Genomic DNA, 16,796 nt, shown 5'->3' on the forward strand with positions numbered 1-16,796 from the left:
TGAGGGGACGAAATTGCAAAAATTGAAAAGGTTATGATTTAATTCGCTACACTTCAAAAGTCGCGTTAAAATTACAAATTCAAAATTGTTCGTGATTTTATTTACAAAAACTCCTATATTTAATCAAGAAGGTAAAATTTCTCAATTAATGAGTTAACATAGAGTAAAATCTGAACATAAATCTATTTTTAATTCTTTTTTACTTTAAATTTCAAAATATATAATTATAAAAGTAAATATTAATAATTAAAAAAATTGGGCAGGACAAAAAGCCCAAAAACTCCGAGCTTTCTAGCCCCGAAGTCCAACGGGCTTTTTAGGCCCAATTTTTTTCAAGCCTCTATTTTATCGAGCCCAGTCAACCTTAACTTCGGGCGGATTGGACCGGGATAATTTTGATAGTTTTAGAAACGACCCAAAATAAAAATTAGGTCATTTGAATGGGAGAGAGAGAATATTTTTCTTCTCTTTCCCCCGCCTCACCAGCCGATCACCTCTCTCTCGCTCTTCTCTTTCTTCTTCAAATTCCCGCGAAAGACTCTCCTCATTACTTCCGACAACTCCTCCTCGCCGATCGCTCGTTACGCGGCCACCTCTCTTCGTCTGCGCGTCTACATCCATAGTCAACACGAAGCCGCCGCCGAGTGTGCACATCTGTCTCTGCTACTAGTTATTTATAGACAATCAAGTTTAATATTTTGACTCAAAAGTATAGTATTTTAATTTCAAATTGATCTTGGAGTCGCAGATACTTCTTTTTGATGTTATCGATTCGGCCGTATGAGCTTTTATATAGATGAGCTATTACGGACCATTATTGTATAAGGTGTATCAAATCAAGGTGTGGTGTGGGTTAATTTACTTGCTCATTTCAGGTGAAGAGGCTACTGGTTGCTAAGTATATGGCCACTCCACCTATGGTCCCTCTTAGTCAAGAAGCAATTGTGACACCTACTAAATGCAGGTATATAGATACTATGACCTTTGAGTTTCTAACCTGCGACAATTCACATCCATATTTGAAGAGTACATTCTTTAGGAACCAGAACTAGCTGCAATTCCCTTTTTGTTTTTCCTATTTCAATTGAATTTTCCTCAGCTTAACTATATGAATATGAATTCTTCGTACCACATCAGCAATGATTTCATTTTAAGAATCGGAAAGCCATTGGCTGAAGATCTTAATAATTTCATGTAAATGAGAATAGCTTATATCATTTCAATTTTGTTCCTCTATGTAGTTTTCCATGTTGCTGTTTTTTTATTCTTAATTTTCTGGAATACTTAGTCCACTTGAGAAGAACCAACACAGAGATAACCGACAAAGAGAAGCATGTTGCTGCAGGGAGAATCAACACAAGACTAGTTCTACACCCAACTCTAAGTCTAGGGTAGCCAATGACAAGGTTCTGGACCCAAAGGTATGTATTTGGTTAAAGTATATATTGTATATGCATGCCCTCATTTATGGCTTATTATAGTAGTAGATTAGATGATATAGTGGTAGACTTCCTTGTGGTTGTTTTTTATTAAATGAAATTGTTGGATTGTCTCAATTAAAGTAAATTAAATTTCTAAAATCTTCATTAATATGTTAAATCTGATTTTGGTAGTTTTTAAAATTTAATTCCAGAATACATAGCGAATTTAAAGATAAAAGATATATTCGAGATCACAATTTGTTACTTGTAACCAATTTATTCTTTATGAATTAAGATTATGCAAAATTTGATGTTATAGTAACTTTTTGATTTCTTTTGTGGGTTTAGTGTGTGCTTTGGTTTTCTAGAGTAGTTTGTTATCAATAAGTTGCTTTGGTAATTTGTTCTTGAATGAAAATGGGACTATATCGTGTGTTGTTTAATTTGATGTAACAATTTTTTTCCCTAGCAATACTTTGAGAACAAGTTGAAATTTCTGGGAGAGCAAAGGGCTGCCGGAATCAATCCATATCCTCACAAGTTCTATGTTACAATGAGCATAACGGAATACAAAGAAAAATTTGGTGGGTTAAAGAATGGGCATCGTTTGGAGAATGTGCAAGTATCATTGGCTGGAAGGATGATGAGCAAGCGTCCGTCTTCTTTGAAGCTTCTCTTTTATGATTTGCATGGTGGTGATTCTAAAGTCCAGGTCGTGGCTGATGCCAGTTGTTCCGAGTTGGAAGAAGCTGAATTTTCCAAGCTCCATTCTTCAGTTAAACATGGTGATATTGTTGGTGTAACTGGGTTCCCAGCAAAATCTAAGAGAGGGGAGCTTAGTGTTTTTTCAAAATCTTTTCTTGTCTTATCCCATTGCCTGCACATAATGCCATTGCCAAGACAGAGTAGTAGTGTTAGTCATGTGCAGAAAGGTGAAGTTTGGGCCCCGGGAAATATAAGGAATCCTGACTTGTACATGTTGAATAATGAGGAAACTAGGTATCGCCATCGATACATGGACCTACTACTAAATGGTGAGGTGAGGGATGTCTTTAAGACCCGATCAAGAGTTGTATCGTATATGAGGAAGTTCCTTGACAATCTAGATTTCCTCGAGGTTGAAACACCTGTGATGAATCATCACACGACTTCAGCTGCTCTGTTTGTGACACATCACAATGAGTTGAATATGAAGCTGTACATGCGCACTACGCCTGATCTCTATCTGAGACAGCTAGTTGTTGGTGGATTAGACCGTGTCTATGAAATTGGGAAGCAGTTTAAAAATGAGCACGGTTTTGACCTGAGAAATCATAACCATGAGTTCACGACTTGCAAGTTTTTTATGGCCTTTGCGGATTACAGTGATATGATGGAGTTGTCGGAGAAGATGTTGAGTGGGATGGTGAAGGAGTTAACCGGCAGTTTTGTCATTAAATGTCATTCTAACAACATAGATAATGAAACAGTTTGTATTGATTTCACTCCTCCATTCAGGTTTGTTCGTCTCTGGTCTGTAATCGTTTATGTTTTACTTTAACATACACTGACACTCTTTAATTTCTATATTTGTAGAAGGATTGATGTGATGGAGGAATTGGAGAAGATTGCAGATTTGTATATACCACATGATTTATCTAGTGAAGCAGCACATAAATATTTGATGGATGCATGTGTGAGATATAATGTGAGATGTCCGCCTCCACAGACAACAGCTTGTTTGTTGGACAAACTGGTGGAACACTTTGTGAAGGAAGCTTGTGTCAATCCAACCTTCATCATGAATTATCCAGAAATAATCCGTCCTTTCGCCAAATGCCACGTATCAAAGCCTGGCATAACAGAATGTTTCGAGTTGTTGGTGAACAAGAATGAGCTCTGCAAAGCACGCACTGAATTAAATGATCCTATGGAACTACGGCAGCAACTTGCTAATCAACAACTCAAAGCCGAAGGTGATCATTTTGAAGCCATGGTTACAGCTCTTGAGCACGGGCTGCCTCCTACAGCTAGTTGGGGCGTGGGTATTGATCATCTTGCAATGTTGGTAACAGATTCCCAATGCATAAAGGAAGTATTGCTCTTCCCGACCTTGAAGCCTGAGTTTGATGACCATGGCTTAGAATACTCGTCTCCCTCTCCCTCCCAAAAGAATTCTTTTCGTATCGTTATTGTTGGAGACATTCATGAGGATTGGGAACTGGAGCACGACTCCAAGGCTCTACATTTTTTGGAGCCGGATCTGGTGATGTTCACGGGCGACTTTGGCAACGAGAATGTTGAGCTTGTTAAGGGCATTGCAAAGCTCAACTTCCGTAAGGCAGCAATACTTGGAAATCATGATTCGTGGTCGACTAGTAAGTTCTCCAAAAAGACGAAAGACGGAGTTCAGGTTCAGCTTGAATGCCTTGGTGAAGCCCATGTTGGATACGATCACTTAGACTTCCCTCCATTAAATGTTAGCGTGGTGGGGGGAAGACCCTTTTCTTGTGGAGGCAATCAATTATTCAGGAAAAAGCTTTTAACCCCCAGGTAGCTATGTATCAAATCCTAACCAATTATTTGTCAGATTAATTCATTTACTCTTAGTTTATGGATTGATGTTACATGTATTTAGGTATGGAGTACATGACATGGAAGAGAGTGCAGAAAGAATTTATAAGGCGGCTTTAGGGACTCCGGAAAAGCATTCTATTATATTTCTTGCACATAATGGGCCAACAGGTATAGTAATTGCACATGTGGTTGAATCTGGACCGTTTATGTCATGCACGTTCAAAGCTAAAAAACTCAACTTTTGAAGAACTTGCTAACTATCTTATTATAATTTTGGTTGTGCAGGTCTTGGTTCTAATGTGGATGACATCTGCGGCATGGATTGGGCATCTGAGGGTGGGGATCATGGAGACCCAGGTAATTTTAATTTATAAAATATGGAGTAATCAATTTCATTAGTATAATGAATTATATGATGCAGATTTAGCCAAAGCAATATCACAAGTAAAGGAGAGAAGCAAGTATTGTATTCCTTTAGTTGTTTTTGGGCACATGCATAATGAATTGGCATGTGGAGGTTTCCGAAAGATGGTAGCTGTGGATGCTGACAATACTATGTATCTCAATGCCGCCATCGTTCCGAGGGTGAGATATCCAAGCTCCGGAGGTGGAGCTTCGTCTCGCGCTTTTACTGTCGTAGAATTTTCAGATGGTAAAATTACGAAAGTGACACAAACTTGGGTGTCGATCAACGATGGTGAAGCCTCGCTGCAAGAGGAGCTTCTCCTATTTAAGACCAGCTAGTGTTGTAATCCTCATTTTTCTATCATTATCTCTTCGATTTGCTAGGATAAGTAGGGTTATTATTATTTTGGTAGGATACTTGTTATGAAAGAGTCATGTCAATTAGATGCGAGAGCAATCTGAAAAATTAAAGCTATCCGTGTGAGTAGCATTCTGAAAATTCTACATGATAATTCAATTATTTTTATTATGGTAGGAATGTTTCAACTCCTCTTTTTGATGTGCACTAGAAACAATCGCTCTTGTGCAATAGCTTGTAAGTTACTCCTTCTGTTCTAACTAACTAGATTAATATTCTTTTTGATAGTCCCAAAGTTGATTAATTTCTTTATATGAAATAAATATAAGCAAAAAAATATATAATCATATATTCACTTTATTACGCCAAATACACTTAAAACACTAGTTTCTCAAATCACTTGGGTTGGGCGTCAATTCATTAAGAGCCGTAGCCAACTGCAGAAAAGACAAAAAAAAGAGGGAAATTTTGTATTTGAAAAATATGGGAAGTGTTGATCCAAAAAAAAAAATATGGGAAATGTGTTTCCAAGAAGAAGCAATTTGTTAACTCATTTAATTGCCAAGATCCTGACATCAGATGAGGCAAAATGTTGGCCAAGATGTCAACTCACAACCGTTTCCCCAACTTTTTTATTGGCTTGATGCGGCCTCGACGGCAACGAATTATCAAGATAAGACTAGGTATTGGTATTGAGCTGCAACTGCAAACTGCATATGGAGTTGGCAGGTTTTTAGGTGCTGTGGCGATTGTTTTGGTGGTGGAATGATTATTGGTATGCTCCCTCCAGGCTACATGGAAATACCGTTTCGTGGGGAGATGCTGGCATTTCTCTGGTACTTCAAGCTGCTTCGTCGTCCCGATGACTTTATCAATGCTAAACGCCGCATTATTACTATTACTATTATCATCATATTACCTTGTTTGCGTGTAATGCTCAAATTGTTAAGTTTTGGTATATTGTTGTTGAATCACTAGGTATGGTGATGGAATAGGACTGTTTAGAACATACTTTTTTGGATCACCAACCATAATAGCTTGCACCCCATCCGCCAACAAGTTGGTGCTGCAAGATGAATCCAGCTTTGGTTTTGGGTGGAACAACGTGGAGCTCGTGGGAGCAACGTCTCTGGTGGCCGTGGAGGGCGCTGCGCATAGCCGGGTGAGAGCCCTTATGGTAAGGGCTGTCAATCAACCTGATGCACTCCATAAGATCACTCTCATGGTGCAACCTCGAGTCATGGCTTCCCTCAAATCATGGTCGCATAGAGGTAGAATCACTGTCTTAAAAGAGGCCAAGAAGGTAACATTGGCAAGCATTGGCAAGTATTTTGCAAGCATTGATGCAGAAGATGTTTTGGACACCCTTGATGATTTAGTTAAGGGTATTATCAATGGACTCAAAACTTATCCTATCGATTTTGCAGGGACTGCTCTGCACTACGGCCTCCAGGTATGCTCGTATAAATATTGCATCAAATGACACATTAGTGATGAGAATGCGCGTGGTTTTAATAGTGTCGTAGGAGAGCAAAGGCGATATTTAGGCAAGAGTTGGAGAAGAGGAACAAGTTTGAAGCTTCGGAGCCCAAAAATGATCTTATGGAAGCACTGATGCAAATGAAGGACGAAGAGGGTAACCGGTTAACTGAGGATGAGGTTCTTGATAACATTGTCACCCTTATTGTAGCAGGATATATGTCTACTTCTGTTGCTATCATGTGGGCTTTATACTAACTAGCCAAGTATCCAGATGTTCTGCTGAAGCTCCGGGTATGGCAACCGTGTGATGTATATGACGATAATGTGTTATTAGTTTGATTTGCATGTGGTTTGTGAATTGTGATGAGTTAGATTTGTAGGAAGAGCACATGCTGATAGGCAAGAAACTAGGAGACTTGGTTACACATGAAGAGATTGCTTCCTGCAAATATACAACTAAGGTATGTATGCATCACTATGCAATAGTCTTTGAATTCTTGTGATATCAGACAATGGAGATCTCTTACACCACTTTTTTTCATCCATATGTAATTAGGTGGTGGAAGAAATAATTAGAATGGCCAATGTATCAACGTTTGTGGTCCGAACTGCTAGGAAAGATGTCGACTACAGAGGTGCAAAACATCGATATTTCTTGTGATAAACCAAAAACGAGTTAATCACAGATGATGTTTTTTGTGATGAAAGTTATATGAAAATTGAAAAATTGTTCTTACAATACATTTGTTTCAAGGTAATGTAACAAGATTGTTGTTGGAAATAGGATATAAGATTCCAAAAGGTTGGAAAGTCGCGTGTTGGCTTCGTTACCTTCACACGAGTCTAGAATATTTCGAGGATCCCATGCTCTTCAACCCGGATAGATGGAATGTAAGAGAAACAAATTAGGCTAAATCCAAAGAGATAAAAGGCTCGTTGTGTCGTGTATTGTTGGAGTGAAATTTAAATTTGTTTTGTTAAGGCGGGATCATACATGGTGTTTGGAGGGGGACCAAGAATGTGTGCTGGAAACATGTTTGCTCGATTGCAGGTTGGTGTTCTACTTCATCATCTGGTTTTAGGATACAGGTAATAAGCAGTTTTTTTTTTCATTCAGCTAATTTAGTTAGTAACAGTTAATTTCGTTGAGGCTGTGTGTGCATCAAGATTTTGATGTAGAGAATTAATTGGAATTTTTAGATGAAAACTGGTGAATCCTGGCATCTTCCTTATCCGAGTCCAGCAGATGGAGTTGAGATTGACATCACTCATATTTGAGGACAAAAACTCTTTCATTTTTTCTTTTGATATAATGAAATAAATTATGTGAAATGAATATGTTTAAAATTACTCAATGTTGCTTTTGTAAATAGGGTGGTTCTATTCATAGCCCCCATTTTACTCCTTACAGCCCCTCTTTTAAAATATTAATAACAATTAATTAAGAATTTACTATTCTACCCTATATTTTATAACCCCCAAATTTTATTAAACTTTAAATTAATTATCACTTTAATTTCATAACCCCCATTTTATATTAAAGAAACTTCATAGCCTCCATTGCCCCATTTATCCGTTCATAGCCCCCATAAAAGAAATCACAATTCATCAAAGATTTAATCAAATCATCCGTCCATTTTGTCTCAACATTTGTGTCATTGCTCTGTTTCTTCATTAGAGAAGAAGTGAGATTCTTGGGCACACCCTTTTCCGCAATTCCTTTTTAACCATTTGCAGAGATGTTCTTGGCTCCAGAGGCAGATTTCGGCGATGAATTCGCCGTCGGGTTAGCTGGTTCGGGAGGTTTTGTGGCCGGAATTGTGATCTGATTCGGCTTCAAGACTTTAACTTTATTTTGAATTTGAGTTTGATTTTGCTTCGATACTTCAGTTTCAACACTGGAAGTCTGATTGACGACAGATTTCTGTGGTGAATTCGTGGCATTAGTCGAGTTCAAGACTTCAATTTTATGCGCTGGGGAATCATTCTGCGGCGAAGGAGATCTGGCATTCTGAGAATCCGGCGAGGAAGAGTTTGGGAAGAAATAGTCGTAAATTGAAGATTACATGACGTAATTTCTGGTCCCTTTCTCTTGTTGCAGTTAGTCTCGAACAGATGATAAACGCATTTGCCTACTCTGCATTCTAAGACGCATCCACATCGCTACTATGGATTTCCAATCATTGTTACATTTCACCGACGTCGACCTCTGCCCACCGCGACGCCGACAGCCGCACGGAAACACCGGAGAACTCAGATCGCGTTCTGAAATCGCGTTTGCCACCGAGCCTCCTCACCTTCCGAACTCCCGTCGCCTCTCCTTCGGCCACCGACTCACACCGCCTCCGCCCTGGGGAAATCGCCGCCGGTCGACGCGAAACGAGAAGAAGGCGCAATGAAAAACACTGCCCATCTCCCCGTTAGATCGCGTCTCCTACTGGGAGGCCTGCCATCCGCCTTCACACCGTTCTTCCACAATATGAACGGCCGTCGAGCAGACAACAATCGCCGGAGGAACCGCCGCCCTCGACGCCAACGTGTGGAGCTTCAATGCTCGACAGATGCGGCGTCCAGCAACCTCGATTCCAGTGCTAGGCGGAGGCCCTGTGCGCACCAGGCGCGGGGCCCCTCGCCGGCCTCCTTCGGTAGCTTCTTCTTGGCCCTGGGCTTCTTCTTCGCCGGAGATTTCTCGGCGGCGGGTTTCTTCTCGGCGAGCTTCTTCTCTCCTTTGGCTGCCATTGTTGTGCTACTTGCTTGCGTGGAGAGAGTATAATTCTAATTATTTGGGGCTATGGAGTAGAGGATAAATTAGAAAAATTTTAATTATTTTAAATAGGTGGCTACCAAGAGTAAAATTGGGGCTATGAATAGAATCACCCTTGTAAATATTGAACTAATACACAAGTATGAAAGATGATACTGGCCCATCATATTGGTTGTCAAGTTTTTCCTTGTTTTGGGTCAACCAAGAAATCCAATCTGATTTATTTGACTTGAAACAATAGTTCTTACTTTCATAATCTAATGAACCACTCCGTATTTTATAAAAAAGTTAATCACTTAATTGTCTATCAATACACGAGGAATGTCTAAATTTTGGTTTTTATTTTTTGGACACAATAAACATGAATATTTAGTTTTTCGGAATTCAACACGAAATAACATTTCAATCTCACATGAAGAAATCAAATTTGACATGCTGATTCAAAAGGAGTTTCAACTTTTAAATTGTTACATAAATAATTTTTCGCTTTCACGTAAAATTAAGTGTGATTTGAATTCCAATTTGGATAGAATTTTAATAAATTAATACTTCATGTATTTTATTTTACCTGGAAAATAGCAATAGTTAAAATAAAATAAAATTTAGATATAATTCATATATTTATAAAATAATAATAGGTTTTTATATTTGAAACATTATTTAAGCAAGGTCCTACATGAACTATTGATGTGCAATATTTTTGAGGTATTTAGATTTAATTTACTCCTTCTAATTAACATATACTAACATTAATATATACTCCCAATGTTTTTAATTGATCATTATTATTATTTTTTGGATCTTTTCAATTAAGTTGATTAATTTCTTTATATGGAATAAATTAAAAAAGATTTTTATGACTTTTTCATTTTATTCACTTTATTATTAAACACACTTAACATATTAACATATTAAATATTAATTTTTTAAATCTCATGTCAAAAATAAAGTGATCAATTTAGGTGGGGTTATTAGCCTGTAAATACACGAACTTTTTATATTTTCTGAAATTTAACATGACTTTAATTTTTAGCCCACAAATACGCAAACTTAGCATTTTTTCTGATTTTTGACATCGACATGAAAAAACTCTATTTATTGTTGAGGTGGAGGCCGGAATACATGACGTGGACTACGAAATATGCGCTTGAATAGACTAATTTGATTCATTATTTTGATTAGAGAGTGAATGACATGGTATATCGGCCTTCACGTTAATAGTAAATTAGAATTTTTTCTTGTTGATGTCAAAAATCAGAAAAAATGCTAAGTTCGCGTATTTGTGGGCTAAAAATAAAAGTCATGTTAAATTTAAAAAAATATAAAAAGTTCGTGTATTTATAGGCTAATCACCCATTTAGGTGGAAGCAATTAGTCCTAACTCCTAATTGTATCTTGTTAGTAAGTGTGTGATATTTGAAAACATTAAGCAACATTCTACCAGCCGATACTTTTCTTTTGTACTAAAATAAATACTACTCCCTCCGTCCCGCTAATAATGACACGTTTTCCTTTTTGGGTTGTCCCGCTATTAATGACACGTTTCCTATTTTGGAAAAAATAAGGGGTCACTTAAGACTTAATTAACTCCCTAATTGTCTACCTAAATAAATCTCCCTAATTACTTTGTAGTAACACACACTCTCTCTCTAAACTCACGCCCCTTCCATCTCTCTCTACCCCTCTTCTTCATCCCTCCACTGCCTAGCGCCGCCGCTTCCCTCACCTTCCGCCTGCTCCGTGCCGCCGCATCCCTCACCTTCCTCCTGCTCCGAGCCTGCTCCACGCCATACTCTTCTCCACCACCTCCTCTTGACGAACAACCTCTTTGTAAAACCTAAAATCACCAGCGATTGCAATTCACAGAGGAGGCAGCTGCGATTTTCAGAGATGGCGGTGCTACGCCGACTTCTCTACTGGACGCCAGAATTTTGTTCGCCGGCGTCCTTCCTTCCCGTTGCTAGTTCCGCCACTGCCTCTTAAAATCTGGGTTTGTAAGCTTTGATATTCAATTTCTTAAAATCTGGGCTTGTAATGTTGTGAGAATTTCTTAAAATGCTTCGAGGCGGAGATGGTTGGGTTGATGAAATCGGGATGTGTTGCTGCGAGTGGGATGCGGAGAGGAGGTTGGGATTTGAGAGAGGCAGTGGAGAAGTTCTGGAAACTTTTCGATCTATTGATTTAGGGTGGAAAATGCAGATGTGGGTTTGTAATTTTGTGATTGTTTTGGTAATTTGCTGAGATAATTTTTGGAAATTCCTTCAAGTTTTTACTGAATTTCTAGAGATACTTTAGAGCCTTAGTCTTTGGTGATTGGAGATGGGTTGATCCAGCCAGGAGTTGTTCTTGGCGGTGGCGACTCCGGCCACCGGCCTCCGGCGGCAGAATTTTGGTGGTTGGAGGAGAAAGGAAGGGATATACTAATATTGATTTTTGGCTGTGATCTTGCTGCAATCTTCTTAATTCGCTTAACTTAATTCTCCTTAATCTTGCTGCAATCTTTGCTGAAATTTTTAGAAACAATTAATAATTTCTTAATCACAAACACCACACTCCTTATTCACTTAACTTGCTTTTTCTTAATCTCCGTGGCGAAAAGAAACGTGTCATTATTAGCGGGCCGGAGGGAGTACATTTTAATAAAAATATGTAAAATCATTACTCCTACTTTTTTAAATTTCATTTGCGCGCGTGAAAATGCCAGCAAATTCGCGAACCATTTTGCATCAAAATGGCAGCAAGAATTCAGACTCGGGCAGTGCAATATTGGACTTTTCTGGTCTTCAAGATCACCCGAAGCTTCACGCGCCACCTACCTAGCAATCTTTCCACTCGCCACTTCCTATGTCCAGTTAGACCAACATACCTTCCTGATTGATGTATGTATTCACACGCGCTCCGTTTGAGAGTATTCTTACTACCCAATATTTTGAACTTTTTGCCCAAACGGCTATGACTCGCTGCACAGATTCCCATACCGTTTTCAAAGTGAATCTTACTCCCTACTTCAACAACCGTGTAAAGAGAGAGGGAGTGTGTGTGTGTGTGTTCTGGTTGAGCCTGAGAGGTAGTAGTAGTAAGTTCTTGTTGTAATAAAAGTAACCATTATGGATTTTTGAAGTAAGCAAATTTTTAATGATACTAGTACCCACTCTCACAACCCCACCATCGATCGTTACCAAGCTTCAACCTTTTCATCATAAAATACTTTCCGCTTTCCTCTTTTCATTTCAAATTCCTCCAGGAAAGTAGTGGTACAGTAATAATTTAAAAAAAAAAAAAAACTTTTCTGGAAAGCTTTATTTATGCGATAAAAATTTACATTTGGAGTCCAAAAATGAAAATGGGCGTTTCAATTTTGGTGTTCCTAGCTGCTTTGGCAACAGCCCTTTTGCTGGATTGCTCTCTTGCTCTCACTCCAGATGGTATGGTGCTATAATTATTGCAAAAATCAAGTCTTTATGCTCATTTCAATTAGTATGACGATGTAATCTTGCTTAATTTGGTGTTTCTAATGGTTTCTCTCTCTCTAGGTCTTACACTGCTGGAAGTGAAAACCAGTTTGAATGACAGTAAGAACTTTCTGAGTAACTGGAAAGATATTGATGAATCTCCCTGTTATTGGACTGGTATTACTTGCAGCCCACAAGACCAGAGAGTGATATCTATGTATGTGTAGCCCTTATATTTCTTCTCACATTTTAGTTCATTTATCTATTTTTAAGGTTATCTTAATAGAAATTATATTTGTGAGCCTTTAGAAACCTACCATACATGCAGCTTGGAGGGATTATACCCCCTAGCATTTGTAAACTCAACAAATTGCAAAGACTGTGAGTCCTCTCGTAATCTTGCTATCTTTATTTTCAGTTTACAAGCATAATATTTTATTTTATTTGGTAAAAGTTTTGGATTTTTTGAATTTAGGGCACTTCATCAGAACAGTCTTCATGGTTTCATTCCTAATGAGATTGCACAGTGTTCTGAACTCAGAGCCCTGTAAGTGGAAATTTGGGACCCCTTTTTTGGTGATTTGCATGTTTCTTTCCTGGAATAATTTGGTAATTCTCATTTGTGATACTGTGTAGGTATCTTCGAGCTAACTATTTTCAAGGAGGAATACCTTCGACTATTGGAAATGTTTCTATGTTGACTATATTGTAAGATCAATACATATTTCCTTCATAACGACTTGCTTTAGTGATGGATGGTTGTAACTTTGATCCATATACAGGGATTTATCGAGCAATACACTGAAAGGTGCTATACCTTCTTCTCTAGGTCATTTAACACGTCTAGCATATCTGTAAGTTACATAACATTCTAGTGTACATGCCGCTCTGTTGCTTCATGGTCAGCTGTTTACAGTTGCGTTTATTGTACTGATGCACAAAGTTGTTTATGCAATCTTTCCAGAAATCTGTCGTCAAACTTCTTGTCTGGTGAAGTGCCAGATGTTGGAGTGCTAAGCAAGTTTGGGAGCAAATCGTAAGATTCTCTTTCTCGAACTACATATTCAATTCTTTGCATCATCATCAGATACATCTAATTTTACCATTTCTATTTCCGTTTGTTGCTTTGTAACATCAAGGTTACTTTACCAAATAAGTTCTATTGTTGTAGAAGTTACATTCATTTTTTGTCTCATTCATCATTTCTAGTGCAAGTGTGCTATAGTGATAATTTGTAGATTTTTTTGATTGAGGTTGTCATTTTAGCCGAATAGTTTTTGATCCCATCCTTTCTAATGCAATGACATTAGAAATGTCCATGGTTATGCTCATCTTAGAAATGTTCATTGGTTTGCTTCTACAACAAATGTTCATGGTTATGTTTCCTGCCTTCTGATATTCTGTTTCGCATTAATATGTTCTATATGACCGTCCATATTCAGAGTCATGATGCTCTCAATGCATAGAACTCTGAAATTGATCTATGTGATGAAAGAAAAGTTTCACAATAAGATTCTTTATTCTATGTGCATCTGTAAATATTTATGCTATTGTATTATATCACATTTGTTTTATGAAATGAAAGTCGGTGGTGATAACTGCATACATGGAAATCAAACTTAAAGTCCAAGCTTTGTGGTGTTTACATCAATGTTTAAGATATAAAACATTTGCTCTTTCTCTTGGTCACATCAATATTTAAATACTGTTCTAAAGTTCTATGCTTATGCTTAGGTTTATTGGTAATTTAGATCTGTGCGGGCAACAAGTAAACAAGCCTTGTCGAACTTCACTTGGTTTTCCTGCTGTATTGCCTCACGCTGAAAGTGATGAAGCAACAGGTACTACATGTAGTTCAGATTTCTTAATATCAACTACTAAAAATGCAGCTGTGGTTTAAGGCTTTCATTGAAAGTATTAACTTGGAAGTCATGGGTTGTACAGTGCACAAACGATCCTCTCGCTACATCAAAGGTATCGTGATTGGTGCAGTATCCATGTTAGCCTTCGGGATTATTTTCCTTCTCGGTTTTCTCTGGGTTTGGTTTCTGACGAAGAAGGAGAGGGCTGCGAAAAAATACACAGAAGTGAAAAAACAAGTCCATCAAGAAGCAAGTATGAACTAATCCCTCTTCAAAATCTTTGCTTAAATCTTTTTATCTCTTTATTTTCTTCCTTAACTACTTATTGATGTTGTAATAGGAGCCAAGCTCATAACTTTTCATGGCGATCTTCCGTACCCTTCATGTGAGCTTGTGGAGAAAATCGAGTCTCTTGAAGAGGAAGATGTCGTTGGAGCTGGAGGTTTTGGAACTGTATATAGAATGGTTATGAACGACTGTGGTACTTTCGCTGTCAAGAAGATTGACCGGACAAGACAAGGCTCCGATCAAGTATTCGAGAGAGAGCTCGAGATCTTAGGCAGCGTCAAGCATAGAAATCTAGTAAACCTTAGAGGTTACTGTCGCCTCCCTACAGCAAGGCTCCTTATATACGACTACTTAGCCATGGGCAGCTTGGACTATTTCTTGCACGGTATATAGTTTTCTTCATTCGAATCCGATGAGAAAACGCGATGTTCATCATTTGGTTGCTAACGTTTGCCACTCAATGTGATCAGACAATATCCACGAAGAGCGTCTGCTGAACTGGAACGCTCGTCTGAAGATAGCTATTGGTTCTGCTAGAGGAGTGGCGTACCTGCACCATGACTGCTCTCCGAAGATAGTCCATCGTGATATTAAGTCGAGCAACATCCTCCTCGATGAAAACCTCGAGCCCCATGTCTCGGACTTCGGCCTTGCTAAGCTGCTGGTGGACGAGGACGCTCATGTCACCACCGTGGTTGCAGGCACATTCGGCTACTTGGCTCCAGGTTAGTTTCAATTCTGTCACACATAGACTTGGTAAATGATCCTGCTTCAATATGTGCCCGATTCTAATATACGAGGGAATTTGAACACGGTGCAGAGTACTTGCAGAGCGGTAGAGCAACGGAGAAGTCTGACGTGTACAGCTTTGGCGTGCTGCTGCTGGAGCTCGTGACGGGCAAAAGACCAACGGATCCGACGTTCGTGCAGAGGGGATTGAATGTGGTGGGATGGATGAACACGCAGAAGAGGGTCGAGGACATAGTGGACAGGAGGTGCAGGGATGCGGCAGTGGAGACGGTGGAGGTGCTGGTGGAGATAGCGGCGAGATGCACGGACGCAGACCCGGAGGAGCGGCCGTCGATGCAGCAGGTGCTGCAGTTGTTGGAGCAGGAAGTGATGTCGCCTTGCCTCAGTGAGTTCTACGAGTCTCATTCAGATAGGTGCTGATGCATATCTCTAGTCGTAAATATACTCTCTTCAACTCATGGACTTTAGGAGTGTAAATGCATTCATTCACTCGAGCGTGAATGCAGCATTTTTTCTGCACAACAATCATTGTACATTGTTAATGAATGACATCTGTGTTTAGCTTGGTTTGCTGGTTCTACTCGCAGATTATGCAGTTTTGATGTAGCATTAAAATGCAATAACATTGCAATTTAGTGATGCTTCTCAAGTTTATTTTTTGAAATAGCTTAGCAGCTAATATCGGATGTATCTGAATTACGTGTATTATCTTTAATGCACAAGTGGCTCGAATTCTTAATCTATTAGTTGGAGGAGAAACTTTTTAGTATTAGTTGAGCCATGTTTTGTTGTTGAATGACGTGTACCTCTATGAACCAGGGTATGTGAATTTGCATATACTAGCGTAACTAGCGTATAACCCGTCAAATTCGATCGAACTTTAAATTAATTAATTATATTTTAATTAATTTAATTTGATGTATTAAAATTTACATTATATTAATCTTATTTATATTTGTCAATTAAATATTAACTTTTTGTTAAAATAATAAAAATGCCCTTTTATAAATTTTGTACAATTGTTCTATATTGACGGATAAAAATTAATTTAAGATCTCATCTGTCATTTAAATATCATCTCATCTCAATTATGTAAGATCATATGATCAATAAGAACTCAAAGACAATATCTGATTTTTGAACGTCAAACTTTAGAGCATTAACTCGTCTGGACACTGAAATACTATATCTGACTTTTATGTATCAATCGTTTAAACATCGCTATCTGATGCTTCAAATATCATAATTCATTTCTAAACATTATTTTCATTAGGAGCTTGAAAGACCTGAGATTATACAATTTCAAACTTGTAAGATCATAACTAACTTCTAAACATCATCTTGTATGGAGCTTGAAAAATCATAATAGACTTTTGTGCATCATCTCATTTGGAGCTTAAAATACCATAACCGAGTTTCAAGTACCATTTCATTTAGAGTTTGAAAGAATAAAATTGG

At 38.3% G+C, this 16,796-nt stretch overlaps 2 protein-coding genes and 1 pseudogene across 3 annotated transcripts; all 3 read left to right on the forward strand.

Annotated features, from left to right (window-relative positions):
• Positions 1 to 428: 428 nt before the first annotated feature.
• On the forward strand, positions 429 to 4,913 carry LOC131002791 (lysine--tRNA ligase-like). Of its 2 annotated transcripts, none has more exons than XM_057929260.1 (8): positions 429 to 646; positions 876 to 964; positions 1,289 to 1,421; positions 1,891 to 2,918; positions 2,997 to 3,953; positions 4,039 to 4,145; positions 4,263 to 4,334; positions 4,399 to 4,913. In XM_057929260.1, exons 2-8 carry the CDS (start codon positions 903 to 905, stop codon positions 4,719 to 4,721), a joined length of 2,682 nt encoding a protein of 893 aa, XP_057785243.1. In that variant the 5' UTR covers positions 429 to 646; positions 876 to 902; the 3' UTR covers positions 4,722 to 4,913. The 2 variants fall into 2 exon arrangements, with proteins under 2 accessions (XP_057785243.1, XP_057785244.1); XM_057929261.1 differs by having other exon boundaries at positions 1,346 to 1,421.
• A 592-nt stretch (positions 4,914 to 5,505) lies between these two features.
• Positions 5,506 to 8,155, forward strand: LOC131002760 (ent-kaurenoic acid oxidase 1-like; annotated as a pseudogene).
• A 3,865-nt stretch (positions 8,156 to 12,020) lies between these two features.
• LOC131002790 (LRR receptor-like serine/threonine-protein kinase FEI 1) lies at positions 12,021 to 16,107 on the forward strand. Its single transcript, XM_057929259.1, has 12 exons — positions 12,021 to 12,411; positions 12,520 to 12,655; positions 12,748 to 12,819; positions 12,914 to 12,985; positions 13,075 to 13,146; positions 13,221 to 13,292; positions 13,403 to 13,474; positions 14,173 to 14,279; positions 14,383 to 14,553; positions 14,641 to 14,973; positions 15,059 to 15,313; positions 15,409 to 16,107. The coding sequence occupies exons 1-12, from the start codon at positions 12,324 to 12,326 to the stop codon at positions 15,756 to 15,758; spliced, it is 1,800 nt and encodes a 599-aa protein (XP_057785242.1). The 5' UTR covers positions 12,021 to 12,323; the 3' UTR covers positions 15,759 to 16,107.
• The last annotated feature ends 689 nt before the right edge of the window (positions 16,108 to 16,796 follow it).

Source organism: Salvia miltiorrhiza, unplaced genomic scaffold, assembly GCF_028751815.1.
Source record: "Salvia miltiorrhiza cultivar Shanhuang (shh) unplaced genomic scaffold, IMPLAD_Smil_shh fragScaff_scaffold_19_1, whole genome shotgun sequence".
Taxonomy (NCBI): Eukaryota; Viridiplantae; Streptophyta; class Magnoliopsida; order Lamiales; family Lamiaceae; genus Salvia; species Salvia miltiorrhiza.